This window comes from Vidua chalybeata, chromosome 2 (genome assembly GCF_026979565.1).
Source record: "Vidua chalybeata isolate OUT-0048 chromosome 2, bVidCha1 merged haplotype, whole genome shotgun sequence".
Lineage (NCBI taxonomy): Eukaryota > Metazoa > Chordata > Aves > Passeriformes > Viduidae > Vidua > Vidua chalybeata.
Window position 1 is genome coordinate 92,224,254 of NC_071531.1, and position 27,218 is coordinate 92,251,471.

Consider the following 27,218-nt stretch of genomic DNA (forward strand, 5'->3'; position numbering starts at 1 on the left):
GTATTCACATCTATTCTATAATAATGAATCCAACACCACAATAACCAAGTACCCATTATAATTAAAAGATCAGAGAAACCTTTGTGGTACTCATTTTCCTAAAAATTATTTTAAAAACTCCAGTCCTCCATTCTCATTCTTTTGAAGTTTTTGCTTTAAACTTAAGACTTAAATACAAAGGGCCAGAACTTGGGTTGAGAATGTGATGGGTGGGGGAGGGATTTAAGAGGTGTACAAATATTGTCCAAGAAACAGGCAAACAGAGTATAAAGTGTATTAATTTTTCAGTCTTTTTTTTTTTTTTTTTACAAATCAGAGTGCTGTTAAAACATAGAAAATTCCTGCTTAAATATTGCCTCTGTGGCTGTGTGTGTGCGTGAGATAGAGAGATGACATTTAATTGCCACATATAAAATTCACAAAAACAGGTCAGTTTGGGTCACTAAGGGTAACTCAAATTAAAAGATTAAAGGGTTGACTGAGCTACACGTGTCAGAAGAAATATATAAAATAAATACCCCAGATACACATGTGGAGCTATGCATTGAAAGATATAGAAAACTCTCTGGAAGCATCACTGCCTGGTTCCACCACCTCAGGCTGTCAGCACTGTGATGCTTTTGGTGTCACCCGAGCAGTTTTTGCTGCCTGTGGCAGAGCAGAACGGGATGGGTTTGACTGAGAAAAGCTCCCCACACCAAGACACCACAGACATGGCTGCCCCCCATCTGCTATGGGACCTTCAGCTCCTGCTTGGCACCACAGCAGCACTGAGACAGCTGGGCTTTGCTGGCATGTGAGAATGACCTGGACTTTTAGCCTGGAAAAGATGTCAGGGGTGATCTTATTTCTCCCTACAAGTGCCTTAAAGGAGGGTGCAGCCAGGTGGAGGTTGGCCTCTTCTCCCCGATAACAAGCGACAGGACAAGAGGAAATGGTCTCGACTTTTGTCAGGAGAGGTTTAGGTTGGACATGAGGAGGAATTTCTTCACAGAAAGGGTGATTTAGCATTGGAATGAGCTGCCCAGGGAGGTTGGTGGAATCACCGTCCCTGGAGCTGTTTAGGGAAGGACTGGATGTGGCATTCAGCGCCATGGTGTCGTGGACATGGCAGTGTCCGGTCATGGGTTGGACTCGCTGGTCTGAAGGGTCTTTTCCAACCTAAGTGATTCTGTGCTTCAGTGAACAGCGCGTTCAATTTACAAGGCACAGACCTACGAGTCAGAACGCCATGGCCGAGGAGGGCACAGCCCGGAACGTGAACCCTCGCCCCTCACAGGACGCCGGCCGAGGCGTCTCGGCCGCCATCAGCCCCGCCCCCTCAGCACCCCCATTGCCCCGCGTGGCCCCGCCCCTCGCGCGGTAACGCACGCGGGGGCGGGGCGGAAGTGAGCGGGCGGCGGCGGAAGTGGCTGCGCGCGTCAGCGGCTCAAGATGGTGAGTGCGGGCAGCGGCGGCGCCGGGCGGGCGGAGGTGTCCCTGTGCCGGACCGTGCCGAACCAAACCGGACCGCATCTCACCTTACCTCACCTGCCGCCCCGCCACCCCCGCCAGATGCCCCTTCCGTCACCCTCTTGGCGTCCCCGGGGGCAGCGTGGCCGTGCTGAGTCATAGGGGTCCGGCGCGGCCATGGCGGGTTTCCTCACGGGCGCGGGGCCCGGGAGGCACGGAGAGCTCGTGGCGGCTGTGGTTAAAGCTCTTCCCTGCAACGGGGCGGGACGGGGAGCCCCGGCGGTCCCAGCCTCCTGCAGCCTCGGCGGCTCAGCTCCCGGGGAGGGAGGTCACGCCTCGGCCCTCCGTGGTGGGCAGCGGCGCTGGGGCTGCCTCAGACGGGCCAGGCACCGGGGTGACTCGAGAGTGTTGCTTTTGGGGAGTGTTTCGTGGTTTTCTCCGTCAGTTTAACTTTGGTCTTTCCTCTTGTCACGTCCCCCAGGAACCGTATCTCTTTAATGCTTTCATTTACAGCAGTCTCTGGTCAGTGCTGAATGTGTAAATCGGTAGATGGGTTATGTGCATGGAACAACAGGCATGTTAGCAGCTCTTATGTTACTGAGAGCTCGCATGTTGGTACAGAAGATCTTAACTGTAAGTGTGAGTTTTCTGTTGGATCTGACAGTGCTGCTGAGGGAAACCCTTGCACTGAGCTGCTCATCACTGTCCCCTTCCAGAGATTATTGCTGTCACCTTTTGCTGTTTATTAGACATTGCCCTATTTTTGGAGCAGTTTTTATAACCAATCCTAAAATCACTTTGATAAATTGAGGTAGGTGAGAGTGAAATTAGTGGCCTAGGTTACCAGTAAGCAGTACTTAGGAAGTCTGTGGTCTTCTGGTGATCCACTACAAGTTACTGCTTTCCTTTGTTCTTTCAGTTAACTGGCGTACTGGGCTGCTCGAATACAACTTGTCCTCCTTCTGGCAGCCTCAAACCGTGGCTAAATTTGATCTTGTGTCAGTATTGCAGTAAATGAAGGAATGCTCCTTTCTGTCCTGTCAGCTGTCAGGACTTGCCTCTTTCCTTTCCATCCTGCAGCCCAGGGTGGGAACAAACAAGGGGTATGTTGTCAGTTTAACTTGATCTGCATCAACCAGACCCAAAAATGTTGTCAGTACCTTTAGTTTTTATCGGACTCTCAGAAAGATTTCTGTATTATTGTAAGGTTTATGTTTTGGGCTGTTTTGCCTCTATTTTAAAGAAACTCTAAAGTCTAGGGCTTGTCCAGGGGTACTTTAAGGAGTTTTTGGGCACTTCCTTTCATTTGGCTGGCTTAATGGCCCATACAAAAGTCGTCTGGTTCTGTTGAAGTAATCCTTTTTTTTTTTCTTCCAGAATTCCAGAGGCACTGCTTCTCTGTTGAAGGATAGTATCTCATTTACAGACATTTCAGCTTCAGGGCTATTTGAAGGTCATGATCTTCTGCGCAGAGGGTACGCTTCACTTTTGCTTGCTGAATTGTGTTGTAGACAGTGTTGAACTTCAGCATATGTTAAATGTTGGCTTTTTACAGAAGTTTCTTGCAAGGTGTGTTGCAAACGGGCATTTACCTCTGTGATACTGTCCTTTGGAAAAGAAACAGCAGAGTATTGATAATTGTGAAATATCTGATAGTTTTAATATACATTTATATGAGTGTGCCATAACACTGTGAGAAATGGTTAATTTCAACACTGGGACAAACCCCAAAAGTAATATAATGAAAATAGTTTGGAGTTTGCCATTTTTACCTGAGTGTGATACTTATGTCTCTGTCTTGGATAATGAATCCAGAACAAGTTTATGGAGTTTAAAATGCCATACAACTGGCACTGGGGGGAAGGTATGTACAATATTCCATTGCAAAAGGTTGGAGGCTTCAAAATAAGATACAGTGTAGCTTGGACATAATTAAATATGTAGTGATTTCATTTATTAGCATTTTCATCTCTTTCTGAAAGATATCAAGGAAGAAAAACACATTCTGTTTTGTCAAGCATAAAGGATGTTTGAAGCTCTTTTTCTCCCGGTAGTGCTGTAGTTAGAGGTTTTACTTGCTGCTTCACTATTAATCTTTTTCTGTAGTTTGGACTTTGCTAGTTGTGTGTTTATGGGGACTGGTGTTTGTATCTGAGATTGGTTTTGGAATGCAACTTAAAAAACCATATCCCAATTAATTTGAAATTAATGTATTTTCTACTTGTTCTTCTAGCTTTACAAGTGTGAAAAATGAATTGTTGCCCAGCCACCCACTGGAGTTGACAGAAAAGAATGTAAGCATAATATCAAATGTAGCCATCTTCACTCTTAACCAATTGTGAAGTTTAAGTTAACGGTGTGGTTATCTGGACTGCTTTGTACAGTAGCAAGTAATGAGCAGGGTCTTTAACAGAATGAAGGTGTTCAACAATAGTAATGTTTTATTTACACAAATAACATTGTCAGCAAGTCTGTTTAATATTAATCTCTTACTTACATCTCTCCCACTTCAAGTGTGTAAGCAGACTTCCAAGTAGGGCCTTGTGTGGTCAGGTTTACCCATCTGAGAGTGTGTGTGCAGCCACCATGGGTAGGCCAGGGGCACACCTGTCACCTTGTGAAGGTTGATCCTCCCATTTTGTCTGTAGACTTAGCGCCTGTCTTCATTCAGGCTTTCAGCCTGTGAACATGTTCATATTTTTCCATGAATTGCTTAATCCCATCTAGAGATTTTACACCTGCAGTTTATCATAAGTGTTTGCAATCTTGTTTGGCTCAGTCCTTGCTCACGGACCATTACATGTGGTCTGTGGAAGGTAGAGGGAGGCCAGACTTCCTGGCTGAATGGAATGTCTCCTGTTTTGTCAGTGCAAAGATACAATGTATCAAACTGTCCTGAAGCAAAGATGTTATTTTGATAGAATGTTCCAAATTGCTAAGTTAAACAGCAGGACATGGTCTGACTGGGATGTCTAATGTATTCTAATTTTAGCCAGTGTTAGTGTTGCCTTGCATTAGAAGGATAGTTTTGTGACACCAAATTTGTGAGTATTTAAAAATACTGTTAATGTTTCAGAGCTATTTGTTGATTAACTTTTTTTTAAACTGATTGCTGTAACTTAGTTTTTAACTCTGTTCTTGATATACAAAACCTGCATAATGAAAAGATCACATGAAATAAGATTACATGTGCATTTTTCACATAATGAAAAATGCACAGAAATAAAGCAGGCCATGTGACCCCTAAGAAGTATGAGTCTTCTAAATTGTTTCTTCCACATTTGGTTAATTTTTCTGTAAGTTTAAGGCCAGTTTAATAATTATTTTCATGTACCTTTGAATAGGAATATATTTAATTTAGCCTAAAATAGTCATGGTTATTTTTGCTACTGTAAATCTTAAAGTTTTTCAGGCAGTACTGGTAGAAACCAAATAGCTCTGCTATCCAAAATCCCTATCTCTATAAAATAAAAGAAATTGAAAAATAGTGTAACCAGAATTATAAGATTAGGATGAGGCATATAAATAGTATTTTCTACTACCTTTTGAAGAGCATTCAATATGGATTGTTACAAATAAAATGCTTGTTATGTCTTTGACTTGTATTTTTCATTCGGTTTTTGAGATCCCTTCTCATAAAAATAGGCTTTTGTTATGGTGATGGAGTAAAGATTTTAAAATTAGAGATTTTATTTTTTTTTATTATTATTTAAGCTTAAGTTTAACATTAAGTATAACTTGTTTCTTTGTACTCCAGTATACATGAGTGAGCAGTTTTTCTTTAAAAAGCCTCTACTAAATAGAATTTCTTTGTCTGACTGGTAAGTTTGAGAGCAGTTGGGGAAAATAGGAGTTTTCATTTGCTTTTCACAATCATAAGGAGTGTAAGTGGTGCTCTGTTTCCCTGCTTGATCAGAAAATAAGTACATCAAGTGTTTTCAAGTAGTCTTTGATGACTAACTAATGATATCAAATTGCTTTTTGTGATCTTTAAACTGGACTTAGCTTCCTATTCATCCAGACAATATTGTTGTAAAGTAGTGCAAAACTGTACCACTTGGTGGTGTTACATCTCCTGATTATCAAAAATAACAAAATTTCTCCTATTAATTTGGAATAAAATCTAGCAAAAAAACCAATTTCATCTTCATAGAACAAATCTTACTGCATCACTCTCTTTCCTGTATGCTTGAGATATGTTTGATGGTATCACTGAATTTTTACATACAAATTTAGTAAGCACATTCTGTTAAGTAGGATGTCAAAAATTTCTTCTATGGCTGTACTTTAAATTAATTTTTTCTGAAATAAAAACCAATATTGTTTGTGACAGTTCCAGTTAAATCAAGATAAAACAAACTTTGCCACACTGAGAAACATTCAAGGAATCCATGCACCTTTAAAGCTGCAGATGGAATTCAGAGCAGTGAAACAGGTAGGCGTTTTTATCCATTTGGTATAACTTAGGCCATTTGAAAAAATGTTTACCTTGAAACATGCTTTCAGAGACACATCTTTCTTTGTTGGGATACCTTATGTTTCCAAAAGAAATCAATTCACTGTTAAAAAACTGCTGTTAAAAATTATGAACCGAACAGTGCAATTACTAGTTTTTAGAGCAGTCCATATGCTGAAGCCTCTTAGCTGCTGTTCTTTTATTAGTAATTTGGTGAAGTAATTTGCTCTAGCTTTGCTGTGGAATAGCTTCCTGTAAGCCTTCAGAGAAAAGCAGGAGGAATTGAATATTAATTCCTAAAATTAATACTCTCCCCTGCGGAACGTATGACCTTCACGGGAAGGAGTCTCTGCAGCTGTAGGGAAAAGAGACTTAGGGGTCTGAAGCAGGTAGTGATTTGGGAGTAGATGTAGAGGTAATGTGAAACCTGAAACAGAGAGTTTTCTGTGTGCTTATTGTTCCTCAGCCTTTGTTATAAGATCAAGGGAGCTCTACAGGGAGTTAAGTTCAAAGGTTTTAACTCTTAATTGAGAAGCTGTGTCTGTCTCCTTTTCCTTTTCTCCTAGGATTGAGGGTAGCTGGAGAAAGGGAAACATAGAAAGCTCATTGGTACTAGTAAACTTTTTTGTCTTCTTGAAGGTTGTCAAGCTACTAAGAGTAGATTTTCCAAGTGAGTTAGAGCAATTTTGTACTGAGTGCTGCTAAACCATAGTGAGCTGCATTAAGCTTGGCAGAAGTTACTGGTCCTGAAGGTGTGAAAGTAAGGATGTGAGATATGCAAACATCCCTTGGTCTCAGCTGTGCTGTCTTGAGGAATCTTTTTCCTAACTAATATTAGCACATTGCAGAGAATGAGGGAGGTGAGGATATCCTGTTAGTCTGTCTCCAGAGGTGGTTTCGGGAGATGGGTGGGGGAAATATGGTGATCAGAAGGTTTTTCACTTCAAAATTCATGTTGGGTATACAAGGTTTCTTGTAGTTTAGCTGAAGTACCTCTAGTAGTAGTGAATACATTCTCAGAAAATTTATGCTCTGAAATCTGTGTGCTACTTGAAATTTTTTTGGAAATACTGTGAGTGAAGGGTACAGAAGACTGTTGAAAGTAACTGGGAGTGGACTTGAAGCTTAAGAATTGGTTGAGATTTGAGACATAATTATGATTTAGATTAATTAAAAGGAGGATTATGTTTGAATGTGAAAGTCGATACAGCTCTTTCACTTGCATTCTTGACCTGCGTCAAGAGATGTAGGAGGCTTAGAATGTAGTTCCCAAACTCTGCCGTATACATCAGTTGCCCAGTGCTGACCTCAGGGTCTGAAGGCTTGCAGTGAACCTCCCCAACTTTATGTGAGAGGAGCTTTACAGAGTAGACAGAAAGTACTTAGTTATTTTTTAAAGTGCAGTATTTGCTGTCCTACCTACACCACAATGAAAACTAAAAATCTATTAGAAGGCTGTTCTTCTCAAACAGATAATCAAAAGAAGATGGTGGTGTCTTTGTGTTCCAGTAGTTCTCTTATTCCAGTGTTGTTTTTTCTACCTGTTGACTTTTCTAAGTCACTTCAGACTGAGAAATCCAAATATGAACCCTTTCTATTTCAGACTTGCAGAGACTTGAACTCTTGCTTGAACTCTTTTTACAGGTCCAGCGTCTACCATTTCTTCACAGCTCAAACATGGGAATGGATATTTTGAGGGGAAATAATGAATGCATTGGTTTTGAGGATATCCTTAATGGTAAATACATTCTGGCTTTAATATTACAGAAACATTTAAAGGTAAAATTTGGGACCTATGAAGTTCTTTGCCTCTTCTGGACAAGAGAATTAAACTCCCAAAATGCAAAAAACAACATTAAATCCTAAAAGCAAAGAAGCATTGGGGAAGGAGAAATAAATGTAATTCAGCTGTAAGTTATGTGGAAATTGCTCTGAAATACTGAGCAAGACAGTATTTGCTTGTAGGCTGGGTTTCTAAAGGAGTAGATTATGCATGTATGTTGTATGCCTTTTTCCTCAGAAACTTTTAAAGTACTTGTGCAGATTTTGTTAAGCAGAGGTTACAAAGTTTTTTACATTCTGTAATTAAGAAGAAAATGTTAGAGAAGAGGTACAGAATTAATGAAACAGATACTTAGCAGAGAAAAGGCTCCCTCAAATGAACTCAACAGGCTGCAGTTGCGTGGTAGCCTGCTGACTATTAGTATGTGTGGAATTGAATAAACCAGGAAAAATGGCTTTTGAACAAATTGCTTATAGCTTGTATTTAAGGAGATGGAAGGAGGCAGAGAGTATTTTGAAGTGGGATTGGAGAATGGAAATAGCTGGGGAGATAGGAAGCTGGAAATAATGGAGGAGCAAATCTGAATCTAGAGGCATGAAAATAACCTCAAATCTGGGGTTATTTTATGAGATGATTATAGAGAGACCAAGAGAAGGAATCTTGGGCTATAGTGGTTCTACAGGGGTAGAGCAATGTTGAACATAATTTGTAGAAATTTGGTTATTTACCATTGCTCACAACAAACTGTTAGATTTTTATAGAGTGCTGAGGAGTTAGTGGGTTACAAGTGTTTTTGTTAAGACTTTATTTAACAGGAAGTGGACTAGATATTTTTGTTGTCTCTGGAGGAATCAGAGGCATTAATATGTCTTTATGGAAGGAAAATATGTTTGATGCACCCATAAAGAAAAGCATATTTCTTTCAAACAGTTGCAACATGTGTGCTGGCCCTGGGTTAGTGTTTTTGTTGTTGGTTTTTTTTGGTTTTGTTTTGTTTTTTTTTTTTTTGTGTTTATTTGATTGGTTTTTTTAAATTTTAATTTTTTTGTGTAGAAGAGAAGTTCATACTGTCAGTATTGGTCTCTCTTGTATCCTCTGCATATTCTTTGGTAGCCTTTGAGTACAGTGGCTAATGTCAACCATATTTTACAGAATGGAGGAAATCTCAGAGATATTTATGGGTGTAGAATATGGGTGTGAAACTAGGCAGCTGGGTGGAGAAGAGAAACCAGGAGTATGTCCCAGCTAACAGAAGGGAGGACTGTGACCTCCTGTTTTGCTGAGAAGTTATGTTGGAAAGAGGTGTAGGGCAACTATGGAGAAAAGCTTTATTCATACTTGAGTTTTCTCTTTCTAAACTTGTAGTGTAATCCCTTTGAGTTTCGGGCACTTGGAGTTTGTGCTTATGCAGAACCAGTTGTTTTACTTGAAATGTGTGTGTGTCCTTATGATAAGCTATTCTACAATACACGTGTTAGTTCTATGATCAGTGCTTTGGATAGAGGCTTCTGAGTTACAGATCTGCACTCTGCAACACTGTCAAAAATCAGTCAAATAACTGGTGCACTAAGCATTATAATGCAAAGAGATGTTCAGCTTCATTAGTTGTTGTTATTCTTTGTAGCTTGGTAAAAGCTTCACGCTCTCAACTTTTCTTTTTTCAGATCCTTCCCAAAGTGAGGTTATGGGAGAACCACACATGATGATGGAGCACAAGCTTGGGCTATTGTAACAAAATATACTTCACAAAAATGTTTTGTGTGTGTCTTTCTAGTGCAGATCTAAGTACATGGTACTAAATTGACACTCACAGTGTTAAGCAAGCAGACCTAGTTATTACTTGCCTTCCTTAATGAAAAGGCACATTAAATGTTTAATGTCTCTAAATTGTTCTGTGCTTGTTATCAATCATATAAATGTCCTGTAACTAGGTAGTTTAAATAATGCCTTTTCATAAACTGCTCAGGACAATAGCTTCTTAAATATGGAAATGCTATATATGTACACAAAAAATTCAAAAATACCCAGGCATTTTAAAACTGACTACTGTGGTAAATGCATTTAATGGGGGAAGAGGAAGGTATTTTCCATTGCATAACTCTTTGTTCATGAAAATTTCCATACACTTTTTAAACTATTGAATAAAAGTTTGCTATAAATGCTGTTGCGTTTCAAAATATATTTAATCCTAAATCAAGAATCTTTTACCCATGACGCAGTGTTGTCCCTTTTATTGCAATGTCTTCAAAGGTTTTTAACTTTGGCATTGCCAGTTACATACATTGTAGCCCTCTCTTGACAGCTATTTATGAGTGAGCTATTAAGCTTTTGTGTAGAATTGAAAGTATTGCTGTAAGAGTAGAATTAAAGGTCTAGGTTTTTTTCATGTGTGTTCCTGGGAGGGTATTTTGGTTTCTGAAAGTAGAAGCAAGTTCCACTTGAGATTTAAAGAGATGTTTTAAAATCTGTTTAAATATAATCCAAAAGAGCACTGCCAGGTATAGGTATTTTAGTATTAAGAAAGAGTGCAGAATTATGAAAGTACCTAATAAAGCTGCTGCAATAAGAACATGAAGATATGGTGGTACAAATAATGGTGGCAGAAATAATTATTTGTGGGTTTACAAAAGTTAGATCTTTAGTTAAGGAAGAATGAGAGATTTATACTTAAATACACCTTATAAAGGAGCAGACCACTGGAAGGGGTTTTTGTGTGCCTAAGTGGTTTAATTTGTTAAATTCCAGGTTGTAACAACTATTTCTGGTGTCATACACATGTATGTGTTATATCAATCCAGCAAGGCAGCTAATATAATGTGGCATGTCAGGAAAAAAGTCTGTGGTTCAAAAAATGTTATCTATTGTCAGATATGCACAACTTGAAAGAGTATTTCTAAAACAGGAACTGTATTTATTCAGCAAGTTTTAATGACTTGGTTAAATGTAATTAGTGTACTGTTGTAGATAATTCTAGCAGGAATGTTGCTATAAACCTTCTTCCACAACTGCAAACATCCCTTGTGCTTTTCAGTGGGCTTATAGCTACAACAAATTCCCTGTATGTTTGGGCCAAAGCCTCTAGCTTCTGTCCTGTAAATTTTATAGTGCTTTTATATGCATAACATTGCAGCATTTTGGAAACATTAAGATGATAGCATGACTCACTTTAGGTGGTGGTGGTCTTATTTGGTTTATTATTTAAACTTCTTTCATTTAAGAAATCAAGCTTCTAAAATTTTCTGTCACTTGAGACTTGTAGAGATTAGAGGCTTGTGCTGTGCAGTACAAGCTGTTTAATTTGTTGGGTTTTTTTCTCTTAGGGAGGTTAAACAGAGGACCAATAAATTGAACATGCAAGTGTAGACCTACTCACATTTTTGTTTTCTACAGCTGTCCTCGTCCATGAGCTGATAATCCTTACTAAATATCAGAGTTGGCTGCTGGTTTATAGTTGACAAGTTCCTCTGCGGTTGTGTGTAAAGCAAAACTAAACAGTTGTTACGAAGCAAGCTTGGGGTTCAGTAGGCTTTGTACTGCTCAAGGCTCGGGCCAGAAAAGCTGAGGGATTACATTGCCAGTCTGGGACAAGTTAAAGGTGCTGGCATGGATTTTTAGGAGGTCTGCCATGTTACCAGCACTGTTCAAGAAAATGGAGCCATCCAACTATTGGACATTGATACCTTTCAGCTCCCCACTTCAGTGTATTGAGCTGATTAGCCTTTCCTAGTGTTGGCTGAAAGATGGATGCTGTTGCATCTGAGCAAAAAACTACATGAAGACAAGTAATTTACTAGAGTTTCTCATTAGTGCAGTGTAAAACCAGAAGCAGATTAGGAGGCTGCATGCAATTTCTAGGTGGTTTTGAGGTGGTTTTGTTCAATTATTAGTATACTTTGTAATAGTCTTGGGTGAGATCAAGCCATATTCAGAGCCAGGAAGTTGCATTGTTCATTATGTCTGTAAGGAAGCTAATCCTAGGGGTTAGCCAGGCTGGAAAGCAAACAGTATGTGTAAGAGGCTCATGTGAGAATTTATGCTGTTAGTAGAGAAATGGGAGTCAAGCAGGACTGAGGCAAAAAGCTTTTGAGGTAAAGGGTTACATTTTGTCAGTGCTAAGGGGGTTGGGCTGTGGACTGGGCTTCCTGCCCCAGCCCATTCTTCCCATTTTGTAGAAGCCTCATTTTGTAAAGCAGGTGCTGCATGGAGCAACCCAGAAAGGCAGCTAAATGGGGTATGCTGGGCACTGGAGCTGCGACAGATCTGGCCTGGTAAGGGGACAAAGGCACTTCCAGCTCCGCTGCTCTGGCAGGTGCAACACAAGCCCCCACCATGACTTCTTGCAGGTGGCAGTGATGTCCCTATTGTGCAACTCCCCACCTCCTCTTAGTGCCAGTGTTCTGGGCAGCATCCTTTTCTCCCCCCCAGGCACAGGAGGGAAGCAAAAGCACATTTTCCTGCTCTGCTGTTTGTGTTATGACCATAAAAAATAGATGATACCATAGTGCTGCTCCTGTTGACGCCAACAATCCTCTATAAGTCATGCCCTTGGCCATTTGTCAAAACAAAATTTAAAAGCACAAGAACTACACATGCAACAGAGTTAAAAACCCCAAACTTTATTATTATTATGTCAAAATAATTTGTATTTATACACAAAGAAATTATTATAAACTTAGAAGGTTTTGCTTTAATAATCTGATGCATATTAGTACTTGGTTCCTCAGCTTGCACTGTGTGAGGCATTTTAAAAACACAGTTCATATCCTCCATGTGTTTTGGCCTAAATTTATAGCCAGTTCTAAATGCTCCATCTACCAGAAACACTCTGCAAACAGCACGTACTTTGTGCAGTTAAATCATAACAAAGCCATTCCTGAGGTGTATGGTCTTGTCCTCAGTTGGACTGACTGACACAGCACCACTGTGGAAGTGGCTTGCTTTGTTGTGAGCTTCCAAGTACTAGAAGAGGTGTGCACTGAAGAAGAGCAAGTGAAGGTAAATGCCCCTTCTGCATTTGTTTTTTTATTTCCAAGCAGTTTTGTGTGAAATAGTTAATTTCATAAAGCCTTACATAACTGCATAATGAAGAGGCAAGGAAGACAATGTAATGTTTGTGCTAAAATCCTCTACATCAGTGTTTTCTTAATCTCTCTACAAGTACTCATTATGTTTTGGACCCACTGGTTATTGTAGAACTCAGCTCATGTTACCAATAAGTTGGCAGTGGCTTGGGCACCTCAAAGGCATTAAGCAGTTTTATTTTCTGGCTCTTGTCTAAACTACTGAGAGAAAGCTAATGATCTTTAATTGCCAACATCAGTCTTGGGAGTTCAGGACAGAAGTGTAAGAGCTGGCTAGAGATGTTAGTACATTCCCTCTGGCCTGGATAAATGACCCTGTTTTCACCTGTGCTGAGCAGATAGTGGTCTCGTGAATACTGTAAGCTCTCCCTTTAACTTATTTGAACCTTCTTCCAGGCTTCTCTGATATCATGATACATAACTTGGAAAGAATGCAATCATTCAGTTACAAAGGATCTATAAAAGTATCATCATGATTTGGTATTACTGGTTTTTGGTGGAGTACCACTGGGAAGTTCTGCAGGAGTCTCTGTTCATAGGATGGGTATCAGTGGCTGTAAGCAGCTCATCAATTATACAGCACATGCTATGCCTGTCTGCAGTTTTATCCTATGCTGTGTGCATGTGAAGTCATTGTAGTTGCTTTTCTAGAGGTTTCATTCTCTAAATGGCAAAAACTTTATGTTGTTTTGCTTTTTATACCTAATCTGTTTTGGGGGAAAAGAGTCACACACAACTTTGAGAGATCAGAACAGTATTAGCTGTCAAATTTAACAAAATCAACAGATGGGAGTGGTCCTTAACACGGTGTTATACTCTCACTTCTGCTGTGCTGTGCATTCCAGAACCAAATACTCAGGATAATTTCTACTTAAAGATCTTAAGGGAAAAGGTGAGGAGTCAGGGCTGAAACTGATTCCTAGGTTTGGCAGTCTTACCAGTTTTCACTGCAGCGCTGGGCATGTCACTTGTCCTCTCTGTTAATTTCTCTCTATGCAACCGAGAGGATAGTATCTGTTATGGAAGGACATTTGAATAGCATTTGTAAAGTGCTTTGAAGATTAGAAGTGCTGTTCAAATGTTCATAAATTATGCTGCATTTGTTGCAAAATTATTAGATTCATGATTCTGATTTTGACACCTCATTTCAGGGTTGTTAAAAAAATAAAGATCTACAAATAAGAAGTGCTATCACAGCTTTTCACTAAAAGAAACGTTTAAGCTAAGTACCAACTTAACTACAAAACAAGAAGTATCTCTGGGACAAAACATGTCTGTACGGAGTCCTTAATGTATGGAAAATGATAAATGTGCAATATGGCCTCTGCAAAATGTAGGTTTAGGCTGAACTTCACACTCTGCAAGATGGAAATTTTCTGACAGTTCTGTGTGAAAATCCATTTCAAGAACTAAGTCACAGGCAAGCTCCACACATCTTACGTTAAACTTACACAAACACTCTGCTAGCTGCAGAACAGTAAGTGTACTTATGGCAGGTCTAAGTACTGTCTCCAGTTTGCTTTCTGAAAAAAACCTATTTTTTAGTTTAGTAATTTTAGACAGTTTGAGGGCTTCACTGTTAAGACAGGCTGTTCAAGATGTACACAGTGGACCACATCCTCAGCTGGCACAAGCTGCAATGGCTTCAGCAGAATTGCCAGTGTCCTCTGGGTTGCTAAGCTTATCTTTGTCACCCAAGTTAGACTGATACAAGATATATCACAATCCACATCAGACATTCTCAAACTTGAGAAAGGGTAAGTGGGAAAAGTATCATCCTACCTTATTTTTTCCTTCATGCTGAAGCAGCATTAATCTCAATTATCAGCCTATTTTCATAATTAAGAGTTAGCTTTAGTCAAGTGCTAAAAAGAGACTGGGTATTGAGTGGTACCAATTTAGTGCTTATTTCTGCAGGGCCAGTTGGAGATTCTGTTGTGTTATCTCTGTGGTTTCTGTGTGACATAACTATCTCTGCCACTGCATGTCAGATTAGAAATCCTGAGTATGTGGATCCTTTGTTCAACTATCAGCACTCTCTAAGCTGGATACTTCTTCAGGTACCAGCAGAGCCAAGTCCTCCCCATTCCAGCTTGTGCACAGAAGCCAGCTGTAAGACAAAGATAAGACAGGTATCTTTAGCTGAGATAATTCAGTAGAGCATGCTGGTTCAGTACCAACAAACACACAGGACAGCTCTCTGCAGCCATCTTCTGTGGCACAAATGTGTCTTAGTAAACGAAAGCAGTGACACTATTTGCCCTAATTACAAAAGTCAGACAATATTATTACTGCATTTGAGCACAGTACTAAACTACTCTGCCTGTTACAGACTGGAACAGCTACCTTTTCTGCTGTCCAGCTGCATGACACTCTAAAAAGAAAGGTGCTGAGAAAGGGTATTCAAAGGGTCAGATATCTGAAATTAATGACAGAAGGTAAAGAAATATAACTTTCAGAAATTTATGGTGATGATGTACTACAGTACAAGCAAGATGGGCTGATTGATGATAAATATGTTTCCTTTTCTGCAGTAGAGGTTGCTCTCTTAATAGACACTTTGTCAGCTTACACTGAACTAAACTAAAGATAATATTTAATAGAACAAGTACTTACTGTGCCTTTGTTAATGTAACTGAATTTCTCAATTATTTTACTACTTTACTGGAAAGTATTCTACTCACATGCAAGACCCCTTTGCTTCAATTCCTTCAGGTCTAAGACCCATCACTACCTTAAATTACCATTAGTATAGCTTCTCTGTAAAGACTGTGTAAATAATTACAATGAAGCAAGAATAGACTTGAAATTTTGTGAAATGTTCTAAATCTACAGCATTACCACTGCTTATTTAAATCTTAAAATGCAGCTGATGCAGAGATAAAAGGTGACTGAGGTGAAGTCTAAGTATTAGGAAAAAATACACGTCTCCAGCCAGAGTGCCACCCTCTTAAGAAAAACATTTTTTTCCTCATCTGTAAATCTATCTAATGAAAATTGACTCTTCTGTCATTTAGATTTTTGTTTCAGCATCCTATAAAGAATTTATACTGGAAATAATGTAAAGTGATCTTTGCTTTATGAGTACTCATTAATGGTATTTCACTGTCCATATTACTAGATGGTCACTAGATATGATTAGACACAACTGCTATAGAGGCCTATTTTTTAAAACATGTTTAGAACTTTATTCTTTTGGGCTTTCAAATCTTTTACAGATTTTAATGACACTTGGTCACAAGGTACCCATGACCAAAGACCAGGACAGATAGCTTTCCATTAAACCCAGTGGGTGACTGTCACATTTATAACCCTCATTAGCATCTAGAAGAGCTCAGATTGCAAAATTAAGTTCATGCTTTTCACGTGATCTGTAGGAAAGGCTTTCCTGGAAGAAAGACCATGTAAAGGTCTCAAACCAAGGGAAGTTACACGTGCAGTCAAGGGAATGGTGTATCCCACTGGCAGTACATTCAGGATAGGCTTCAGTTTGGGGGAAGGTAGCTGGATCAGGGAAAAGCCATGAAGCTAGAGCCACTACAGTACCCTAGCAGATAGGAAAGTTTGAGAACTACTACACTACACTATTCAGCTTCAATTCATGTCAAAATAGAAATTACTAGCAAAGGCAGTTAGAAGGACCCTCCTGATCCGTACTTACCACAGGACAGACAGTGGAATTAGACAAAGGCCTGCTGATAGGAGAAAGCTAAAGCCTGAAAACCATGCAACAGTAGTTGCATAGAGAATGTTAAAAATTGAAATTGACATTGTGCCGGTCACAACTTCTAAACAGGCAATGCAAGCAAACACAGCACCTGCCAAAAATAAATGGGCAAATTACAAACAAAACAAAATCTCTTCAAAGTACTGCAGTTTTTAAACATGGTTCAAAAGATATATCTGTTGACAGTATTTTTGCAGGTATGCAAGTTAGAAGCACTAGACAATCATACTTTGCTATGGAAGTGTCTTCTGTGGCAACTCCTACAAAATGCTAGTTCTTTTAAATGAACAAAAAACCAACAAATAAACAACACATTTTGTTGATGGAAACTATTTTTCTTTACTATTATTCTGTCACCATGCCTACTTCCTTGCATTTGCTTATCACATCAAGTTTAACCTGTTCATCCTCGCTAACCCATGTTGTGCGCATCTCCATCCTTTACCCCTTCCAGTTCTCTTCTTCATTCTTGCTTTTCCCTTTCTTGTTCCTTCCTTCTCTAACCTTCACTCTTATATGGGGAAAAGACTGATTCAACAAGGACTGCTGGTTCAGCTTAAAACCACTGCCTTCTCATTTTTGAAAAGAAACAAACAACAGTTTTTGGACTGAACTACCCTTTGGGGTGGCAGTCTATCCCGTGTCTTGTTGAACACATTTTCCCAAGCTGCATTCATAGTCACAGAACCATAACCAATATCACACTAGGTAAGCAGAAAATGATGACAAGAGGCAACCTGATGGCTGCATCAAGCTACTCGAGTAGCCAAAGCCCTGAAGAATGCCAAGAAACTCAATACCAGAGGTGCATTTTAGCACAGCTAGCACAAAGAGATCTTTGTTTTAGTGTATAAAGATTAATCTTTTAAAAAATAAAATAAAGCAACTCAGGAAAATGTTTCTAGAAAGTATATATTTCCCAAAATCTAGAAAATACACACTCCCCAAAAGCAAAATATGGGATATTAGAGCCATATTTTGAGGCCTGGCATGCTTTTTTCTGTGTTCCAAAAGGAAAGGACTTTGAGAAGTATTATGTTATATTTCTTGGGACATGTTTAGAAGCCACAGGCCTGAAGTTGGATTCCTGCTCCATAGCTGAGGATACCAGTCTAATTGTTTCCAAGTGCTATGAAGATTGACCACCTACTGCTTACCTTTTTAAATTAGTAAGTGCGAAATTGACTAAATAACAGAAACATATCTTTCTCTGCATGCCAAAGTCTTGTGAATGTAGAAGCCCTTGTGAAATCACACTTGTAATGGGCATTCTTCTGCTTCAAGTTTCTCATTGTCTTTAATTTAAGAACTATTTTGTTTGAAAGTTGAAACTTGCAGTAGTTTTTAACACAGTGTTGTTTATATTTAATTCAGAACCAGCAACCATTAATGTCAAGACACAGGCTCATGTTATACAGAACTTGAAAGAAAAACAATCTTAAAGTACCAATACAGATCTGTTTGTTTAAAGGTAATCTTTGTGCATCTCTGTTCTGAAGCACCATATTATTTTATTGTTTAAAAACAATTCTACTTACCCTGTTCACCAGGGAGAACCACTTTTGACAGCATGGATCGGAGAACAGGAACAGGCATAAAGCAGAACAAAGATGGCACTCTCACTGTAAAGCAGCCATGAGACATTGAAGTAATTAAAATCCAGGAATTTACAAATATATTGCAACTGCATTAGTCATATACTTTTGAACACTTAGTTCCCCAAACAGTAAAAGGCAACAGAAAAGTCAGACTAGATGTGCACTGAGACAAAATTCTCAAGAACAGAGAAATTAATAAATCAAATATATTTCTATGGCACTAAAACCATAAGCAGGTAATTCCATTGTTTCTCCACACAGTTCATCTTTTAATCAAATCCTAGATCAGTCTGATCAACCATTTATATTTTACCTCTCCATGACCCTTTCAAGGTGGCATGTTCAATATCCAACAACTGCATTCACTACAGATAACACAGCAGTATTTTCATATACATTGTTGACCATGGAAAAACTGATTCTGAACTCACCTAAAAACATGAGCAGAGTAGTTTTGGCAAAGGCAGCCATGATCATTCCTCCAATGTAAGAAAACATCCCAATAAAGACAATATAAATGTCTTTGAGACATTTGGAAAATAAGTAAACGCCTAAAAAGCTGGTCAGCGAGATGGAAGTGGATGCAGCTGCTCCATATCCAATGTATACTTCATTCCAGCAGAGCGGCTCATCCAGTTCATACAGTGTAAAAAGTGAACTCCCACCCAGCGCAGTAAACAAGTAAGTCATAAATGTAAAAAGTAACACAATTATTAAAATTCTCTTTTTGTAAGGGGCAGTTTGAAAAAGCATGTACACTCCAGAAAACGTCTCCCTAAGAAGTTCTTTCCAGGATACTGGTGCTTCATGCTGGAATTGAGATATGCCTACGGTATCTTCCAGAAAAAATACAATATAGATGATATTAATGACATGGAGCAGAGATGATATCACAAATGTCCATGGAAAGCCTATTCCTCTTAGAAAGTAGCCAGATGACAGTCCTGCCAATCCAGATACAACTCCAAAAATCAAATCCACTACAGCTATCCGTGTTGTTTTCTGCTTCTCATCATGGCACTCCTCTGCTATGTAAGCAAAGCCTCCTCCAAGGAAAGTTGCTATACTCCCAAACAGTCCAGTAATAAATGCGACTGCAAATAGGACAGAGAGTGACAAGGAAAAATATGATATTGCAGTCAAGCTAATACCAGAAATCAAAGCTCCCATTGATGGTAAAACTAAAGACCTTTTGTGTCCCTGGCGATCCCCATTAGCTACAATGACAAAGGCAACTATAAGGCTGGGAATGGCTCTAGTTAAGTCCAACTGCATATTAAAAACAGAGGCTTTTTCTTGAACTTCCTGCAAACAGAAAATAAAAATAATTATTAATACTATAATACATTGGGGAAAAAAATCTGTCACAATATTACACACATAATTATTAACATGCAATACAATAAATATCACTGTACATGTTTATCAATTATTAATTATACTATTATGAAACATAATACATGCAATGTAGTTTTATAAGATTATATGACATTTTGATATACTAGGCTATAATAAAATACATTGCTTATTCAGTCTTTCTTAATTTGATCTTCAGTATTCCTCAAACATTCCCTGTTACATTTTAATCCAAAACCTAGAGCTTAAGACACAGTCTTACTAGTACTGTTGACTGAGAAGTTTCAATGTAGACAAGAGAACAATCATTTTGAACATGCACTTGCAAGAGCTGTAAGTATCTTTAATTGCAAGTATCTCCTTCAATACAGGGTACGGTAAGAGGGCACTGGGCTATTTTAATCAGAAATCAGTAGTAAGCCAGTCATTGATTAAGGAAAACACCCCATGCTCCCTCCTCACAGGAGATCATTTTTCCTCCCAAATAATTCTACTGAGGGGGTTGTTACAAGGAACAATTAATGGACTAGAGCACACTATGCAAGTAAACAGATCAAATTTATTCTGATGTCCCACTGTACAATCTTACTAATACTATTACAAAAAACAGTAATAACCAAAAATGTGAAATACAGATTTAAATATTGTACTGACTCACAGGTATATGAATTAATGGATTTTGCAAGCACTGTAAAGCTCTGGGTTCAGAAATTGTCCAAATCAGTGATGTCTCTACAGATACATCACAGCAGGTATTCACATAAGGAACAGCAGCTAACACTATAAAAATAAACTGTAAACACCAATTAGGAGGAAAATTTCAGAGTCCTTTTTAGCAGAAGTATAAAAATAAAATGTGACTGAAAAACAACCATTTAACAGAGCATGAATGGCTGTAGAAAAAAAGAACATTTAATAAAAAAAAATTAAAATTGTTATGAAGCCAGATGCTAAAGGACACTCAGCAAGCTAATTCAGATCTTGTTTCTAATGCATAGATACAGACCTGATGAGAGCAGCCACAACAGCCCTTTCAAAGACAACCACCTGATCAGACAGCAGGGGAAAAGGAAGCAACTTTATTCATACAAACCCTTTATACTAGCTAAGATAAAGTTTCAAATGCAGAGAGTAAGTCTTGCTGAAAGTCTTGGAGTTTTCTGAGGCATAACACTGTCTTGGGCAGGCATCTGCCCACACCATTTTCAGCCTGTATTCAAGCCATCTATACTCCACGTTTCAGGCATCTCATCTGTAGCTAACATAATCCTGACTGAGTAGCATCCAAAATGATGGAAAAACCCCTTGAACTTACAGGAATATACTCTGGGCAATTTTAAAAGCTGTTGAATGCTTTGTAAATTCATATTTATATTTACAGGCAGAGACCATGAGTTTCTCATTCAATTTCTTCCTTTGCTTACAAGATACCAGGTTTTATTACAAGAGCAAAATTCAACTGATCCTGAGGTTCTCAGGGAAAGCCTTTAAGATCCTTAGCACCTCAAAGTCTTTTGCTCCCTTCCCTTATGGTGTCTGACTGCCTTAGTATTCATGACATCCTGTCCACTGGCCAGCAGTGCTGTCACCCTGGAAAGGTCAAAACCATGAAGTCTGAACAAACTGAGATGGAAAACGTTATTCTGATCTTTAACTCCTCTGCTGCTGACAAAAAGAACGCTATATAGTTGCAGACATTGATTCTTTGTTCAAAGCCATGAGCATCAAAAAAATGCTACTATGTTAAAAATAAAATTAAATGTTAATATGTATCATCTCAACCCACATTAACCACATAATACAAAGTTTATTGCCAGACCATAATGAAGTTTACAACTGAAAGAATGAAAAACCAAAAACTTGGGTTTTTGGTGTCCTTGTTTTGGAAGAGGTTGTGCAACACACAAAACATGGTTATACATCCAGGTACCACACATGACCGTGAACTTGCTGAGATAAAAAACTTGATGTCTCCCTAAACGAAGACTACAGACATAAGTACAGGAAAAATCCATTTAGAGTGTAAGGCATGCAACTGCTCACTCTATGGTTTTATAAAGCCAAAGGAAAAGAATATAGAAAATGATAGGTCAAACCTGCACCTGCTTTAAAATCTCATAACTCCATTAAATAATCACTGGAACTATATATATTTAAAGAGAAAGGTTTAGCTTTTTAATCTGCAAACTCACTCTACTCTGAAAAATTACTCACAGTGGACAGAAATAGATATTTCAATCACCTATTTCAAAATTAAAAGAATGAAAATAAAGAAGCAAGTAACATATAAAAGAATTAAATTATGAGAGAAGTGCAGAACCTAAGATTGAATAATATAAAGGACATGATAAACTCACAGGCTCATAAGATAAAATATTACTGAGTAGCAAGGGGAAATTAATGGATTGGATAATAAATCAATGGAATGGGGTAAATAATGTTTAATGATTAATAATATAGCTCTGAGATATTAGAAAAGGATTATCCAAGTCAGTGATCAGAATGCTTCAGTTTATATTCAAATTACCTTCAAACTCACTTTATTATGACTATTTTTTTCAATTTGTAAAAAATAATTAATCTAAATTCTGCAAAGACTAACCATTTTGAATTATATTCTACTTTTTATGCAGGCTCCAAGTGATTTTTGTCTTCAATTTCCTTTTACATTTTGCTTTGAAATAGCTGAGATTAGTATAAAGCTTCTTCATTCTTAGAACATAAGGACTTACACTAAATTAACTGTTAAAGAGAGATGTTCTTTTAAACATTAATGTCAAACAGGGCCTTACAGCAGCAGTTACAACATCTATAAACCTAATTCAGTTAGGTTTAGGTTAGGAAGGTCTTGGAAAATCCGGAACACCAACTTCACACTTCCCTGCAAAAGGGTTTGGAATTAAGTAACTGGATCTTCTCTTTGGCCCATACACAGGACCATTACTCAGCACAGGGGCCCATTTGCACTTAAATTAATGCATGTTTTGAGCACTTACATTGTTACACTATGGTAACTAGTGTGGTATAAAAATGCAGCAAGGCATCCAGACAAGAGTGTAATTGTTCAAAAGCTCATGCCCTACTGGCAATCACTGAAATGCAGGGAACAGAAATTTGGCAGGAACGGGAAACGAAGTTCTCTTGGCCATTATTCAACTGCTGTCTTGAAGGACTCATGTTCTCAAATATCAAAATAACTATAATTTGTAAACAAAAGACCTGTAAAGTGTGAATATGTCATCACATCAGAGATGCTATCTTCAGCTGAAAATGAGCACTCTACTTCAGTGTTTTGAGAAAAGAAATATGAAATCTTATATCTTGAACCATAGAGGTGATGGCAATTTGAAAATCAGGTTGAATTTGAGGGGGTTGCAAAATGCAAAGATGTATTTGAAATGTTGATTTCTTGATGGGCTCTGCAATTAGAATTGTATGCTTAGAGAAAATGGCCAGACACAGCATCAAATGGGGAGCTAATACTAAAAAAACCACTTTTTTGGCAGTAACATACAAGCATTACTCTGACAATAACTAGTAATTACCTCCATGGGTCAGCCCAGAAACCATGTTGGACCACAATTCTATTGACCTTTTCACATTTTTCCTACTAAGACCAGCTTCTGTCACATGACAAAGAACATATGCCACACTAAAAGTCCTGAATTATTTCTTTGCTCACCTTCACTGGAAGCATGTACCATTAACAATCTCCTTTTATACATGACAAATGAGGCAGATAAGCTCAGGCGTTCAGTCTTGCACATATGCAGCACATCAGAGATTCAGATATGGGATGTGAGCAAAAATTTTCAAGTGCCACCTTTTCAGCAGCGTAGGGGACTGACAGCTGACTGTTTCTGTAACCCCAACTTCTGTGTAATTTATATGGTGAATCATTTACTTTTCTGACCCTACAGTGGTTTCATCTTTCACTTTATCCAACCCAACTGGCAGTTGTTGTTGACAAATATAGTTCTATTGCACCTCTTCTGAAAACATGTTCCCTCTGCTATTCCCATGTTAGACACAGAAATCATGTGGCCACTGAGTGTGCCAGAGCAGTGTATTGCTTCAGAAAATAAAACAACATTCAAAAAGCAACACCCCCCAAACAAGAGATGAGCTTTCTGTTGAATCAGTGACCCTCTCAAATCCAAACCATAACCTGTAACTGCAGAACTGCGAGATACAACACATGGGTTGAGAGGAGGAAGGGAAATGGAGAATTACCATCTCTTCTGCTGGCAGCTCACAGCTAGCTCTGCTTAAGTGTAGCATTAAAACTGCACTGGAAGTGCAATGGAAGAGGTACCACTCAATAACTAACTATTCAGCACACTGAACTATGGAAAAGTGCTAAAAATGTAACTGACCATGGGATCTTGTCATTTTGACATCCTTGTATTCCAACAAGGCAGACTAGTACTCTGAATGGCAAACCATCAACTGTATTTGATCATGCAAAGATCAGTTAAATTTTTCCCACATTTTAAAACCACAAGAAGAAATTAATTTCCCCTGTTCCTTTTTCTTGTAATTCCTCTGAAATACATGTATTTTAAGCTAGATGCTGTTCCTCAAAATTACAGGGTATTTGCTAAACTTCACATGGTTACAAAGAACATTAGAAGCCAGAGAGACAACGGGTGGCTCACAAACACAACACGCACAATGGTGTGGGAGGAGGAGCCTCCACCTCCAGTTGTACCCGCTGTAATGCCAGCCCAATGCTAATTTGGTCCCCATTCTCTCAGGCGATTTTCAAGACCCGCTAAAATACGAATTTGTTTCAGTATCTTCCTGGAGACAAATCTTTGTCTTTAAAGCACTATCACTACCTACAGCATAACATTAGAGCGAGGAGACAGTGAAGTGAGAGCAGGTTGTAACTTGCTGTAAAACTACAGCTTTCCGGAGAATTAAAGGTTAAGGTTATAAAATAGGAGGTAATACTGAGGCAGCACCTCCTGGCTGCAGATTTATTTACAATTATTATTCCTCCCCCGCCACTTGCCTTCTGTTTGATATAAGCCGGGCTGCTCTTATTCTGCTCGCAGTGACTGACATTGCTGTCGCTCACGAAAGTAGAGTTGTACTCCTGCTCCCACAGGCGCCGGTAGATGAACTGCTGCACCAGCGGGCTCGTCAGGGAAGACGCAAAAATGTAGATGAAAATGACGGGCTCCACGCACAGAACCTTCCTCATTTCTGGGTCTGGGCTTCAAACCCTGCGCCAGAAAACAAATCGCAAGCGCTCACGAGGTGAAAGCGAAACCGCGAGCAGCAGCTGGCAGGCTGACAGCCCCATGCACGGGGGACACGCTCCGCCGGCCCCCGTCCCGGAGCGCAGCGGTCCCGGCTGCGCTCCCGCTCCGCCCCGCCCCGCCGGGCTGTCCCCTGCGCACCGGCCCCGTCCCCCAGTGCCGTGACACCGGGAGGCGGGACGGGGGCGGCCGTGTCCCTCAGCGGAGGAGTGTCCCCCGCCGCGCCGTCACCGCCCCCCCGGCCGTGGCCGCCGACAGGACGAGGCCGGGTGCCGCCATCTCGGCGCGGCGTCCCTGTCTCGGCCCGCGGGCGGGGCGCTGCGGCGGGCGGGGCCGGGCCCGGCGGCGGAGCGGGGTCCCCGTGCCCGCGGGTGTCACCGCCGCTGTGCTTGTCCCCGTGCCGGGGACGCGCGGAGCTGCTGCCAGAGGTCAGGACACATCGGCACCTTGGCGATTTCAGCACCGCGCCTCACGCCGCCGCTCAGCGCTCCCCGGGCCCGCGGCGTGTTCGGGCTGCTTACACAACGAGGATCTGCGTGATCAGCGGCGTCGCTGGCCTCGTTTAGCACCGCGACCCCGGCCTGGAGCTCAGCCTGCGCAGGGGCCAGGTGGCCTTGCCTGGCCGAAGAGGAACCCGCGGCGTGCTGCTGCCCCGTGCTGCCGTGCGCCCCGCTCTCAGCTGACTTAGCTGAGGTTAGAGGTGTTATTATAGCTGCTCCCCTTCCGTGGGCTCTCGGCTTGTCAGCGTGTGTAAAAGCAACATTTGTTAGCCACCAGCTGGTCTCTCATTAATAGAATCATAAAGCTCTGTAGGTTGGATAAGACCTCTAATATAATGAAGTCTAACCATTAACCCAGCACTGCCAGGAAGAGATTTCGCTCTCTGGGTCCGGCATAGCTGGTGCCAGGTGTCAGGGGAAAGGCCTTTTGTCGCTGTTTGAACAGCTGTTGGGGCACCTGCTGCATTTCCACGTGAAAGGTTGTGCCGGTGCGGACCCGCAGTTGTGCGGTTTAGATACGGCCTCTGCCCACCCTGCTGTACACGGCATCCGCAGCACGGGGAGCACACAGCTCTGCACTGTCCTCCCAAGACAGCACCGAGTAATGATTCTGGCCTTGTCACAGGTGTGATATACCAAGGAGAGGTGGCATAGCCGGGGAGTCCTGAAGGACCACCTTTCAGTCTTCAATGGTGGTTCTCCATTACTGCAAAAAGTCCCTTTTGCTAAAAGCACATCAGAACTTCAAAGTTTCCCTGATGTATTTGCTCTATTAAAATAAGAAGAGCGGTTTAGAAACTTCATGAAAATTAAGTTCCTTGATAAAGTGATTTGAAGACAGATTATCCATAACATGGGTCATATGATCTTGAGTAATACTTTAACTTGTTCACTGTCATGTGACATGCCATTCAGTCCCAAATTTAGGGACAACACTGGTTTGTCAAGTGTCTCTTAGCATAGGATCAACCCAGCATACAAGCTCAGTGGCCTCAATCATATACTTGAGCTTCTTTAGTCTAGCATATAGGCTTACTCACAGAGGCACACAGGCTGACTCAAAAAAAGTGCTACTCTGGCATGAGATCAGCTTGTAGATAGTGGTGTCCTCCTCCTCGACCTGTCCAAGTCTAAAGTCTGACTCATCCTGTGACAGCATTTTGTTTGTCACAAGGTAAAGCCAAAACAATCATGTGAGGCTGCTAGGTGAGAGGGGCTGTTCAGGTCACTCATCCAGCTGTTAACATTTATTTCAGCAGGGTGAAGAAGGGATTTTAAGCCTGTTGGAACTTCCTTTTGTTCCACAGAGGGATATTGTCCAGAGACCCATTAAGTTTCTTGCCATATCCAGCTGTGCTGAAGAGCCTGTCACTTGCAAAGGAACACAAGTGTCTGAGTGTGGTCCTGGTTGCTGGCCAAACTTGTTTTAACACACAGCTCCTTCAGGACAGCCTTCCCAGTGCCAAAGAGTGGAGCTGTGGATCTGTGTTCTAGAGAGGTCCTCTGCTTCTCTCCTTCCTAGTAACTGTGTTTAAGTTTGGGCTTGGGTTTACAGAGCCAAGTGGCTCCAGCAAAGCTGTGATCTCACCAGTGCGGAAGGCAAAGCTGCAGCCTGAGCTGGTCACCTGGAAGCACCTTTTTACCTTTGTGCAACGGCTCAAAGCCTGTTCATGAACATCTTCCAGTGCTGAAACAACATATTCCCCTCAGGCAAGTGCACTGGAAGAGACTTGGCACTCATTTGTTTCTAGTCCCCCTCACTGCAAGGGGAACTAAAAGCAATAGATATGACTGGACTTTTAAGATCAGACTTAGTTGGGTGATGCTTATTCTTTGAAGCTGAGCATTTCTAAAAACACAATACATGGCAACCTACCTTCCTCTCTCCCCTGCCACCAGTATTCACAGTGGCCCAAATTTGAGTGACATGCCCATGAACAGACTTCACAAAGATCACAGGCGTGTGGTGGCTGCAGCTCTGCAGTTTGCACTGGTTTG

The 27,218-nt window shown here is 40.3% G+C and overlaps 2 protein-coding genes across 6 annotated transcripts; one reads left to right on the forward strand and one right to left on the reverse strand.

Annotated features, from left to right (window-relative positions):
- The first annotated feature begins 1,335 nt into the window (after positions 1-1,335).
- POMP (proteasome maturation protein) lies at positions 1,336-9,854 on the forward strand. Of its 3 annotated transcripts, none has more exons than XM_053936733.1 (6): positions 1,336-1,437; positions 2,830-2,927; positions 3,686-3,746; positions 5,786-5,887; positions 7,553-7,646; positions 9,356-9,854. In XM_053936733.1, exons 1-6 carry the CDS (start codon positions 1,435-1,437, stop codon positions 9,421-9,423), a joined length of 426 nt encoding a protein of 141 aa, XP_053792708.1. In that variant the 5' UTR covers positions 1,336-1,434; the 3' UTR covers positions 9,424-9,854. The 3 variants fall into 3 exon arrangements, with proteins under 3 accessions (XP_053792708.1, XP_053792706.1, XP_053792707.1); XM_053936731.1 differs by lacking the exon at positions 1,336-1,437 and adding an exon at positions 1,899-2,085; XM_053936732.1 differs by lacking the exon at positions 1,336-1,437 and adding an exon at positions 2,457-2,555.
- A 2,437-nt stretch (positions 9,855-12,291) lies between these two features.
- Positions 12,292-25,205, reverse strand: SLC46A3 (solute carrier family 46 member 3). Of its 3 annotated transcripts, XM_053936728.1 has the most exons (6): positions 25,167-25,205; positions 24,471-24,684; positions 18,529-19,402; positions 18,038-18,121; positions 16,434-16,590; positions 12,292-14,882 (listed from the first exon to the last, which is right to left on the reverse strand). In XM_053936728.1, exons 2-6 carry the CDS (start codon positions 24,660-24,662, stop codon positions 14,795-14,797), a joined length of 1,395 nt encoding a protein of 464 aa, XP_053792703.1. In that variant the 5' UTR covers positions 24,663-24,684; positions 25,167-25,205; the 3' UTR covers positions 12,292-14,794. The 3 variants fall into 3 exon arrangements, with proteins under 3 accessions (XP_053792703.1, XP_053792705.1, XP_053792704.1); XM_053936730.1 differs by lacking the exon at positions 25,167-25,205 and having other exon boundaries at positions 24,471-24,820; XM_053936729.1 differs by lacking the exons at positions 16,434-16,590; positions 25,167-25,205 and having other exon boundaries at positions 24,471-24,735.
- Positions 25,206-27,218: the final 2,013 nt, after the last annotated feature.

Coding starts and splice junctions, on each gene's coding strand:
- SLC46A3 (XM_053936728.1), bottom strand. CDS start 24,662: ATGAGGAAGGTTCTGTGCGTGGAGCCCGTCATTTTCATCTACATTTTT. Junction 19,403..24,470: donor CGGCTTATATCAAACAGAAG/GCAAGTGGCGGG, acceptor TTCTGTTTGCAG/GAAGTTCAAGAAAAAGCCTC. Junction 14,883..16,433: donor ATTCCACTGTCTGTCCTGTG/GTAAGTACGGAT, acceptor TTTGTCTTACAG/CTGGCTTCTGTGCACAAGCT.
- POMP (XM_053936731.1), top strand. CDS start 2,002: ATGGGTTATGTGCATGGAACAACAGGCATGTTAGCAGCTCTTATGTTA. Junction 5,888..7,552: donor AATTCAGAGCAGTGAAACAG/GTAGGCGTTTTT, acceptor CTCTTTTTACAG/GTCCAGCGTCTACCATTTCT. Junction 7,647..9,355: donor TTTTGAGGATATCCTTAATG/GTAAATACATTC, acceptor TTCTTTTTTCAG/ATCCTTCCCAAAGTGAGGTT.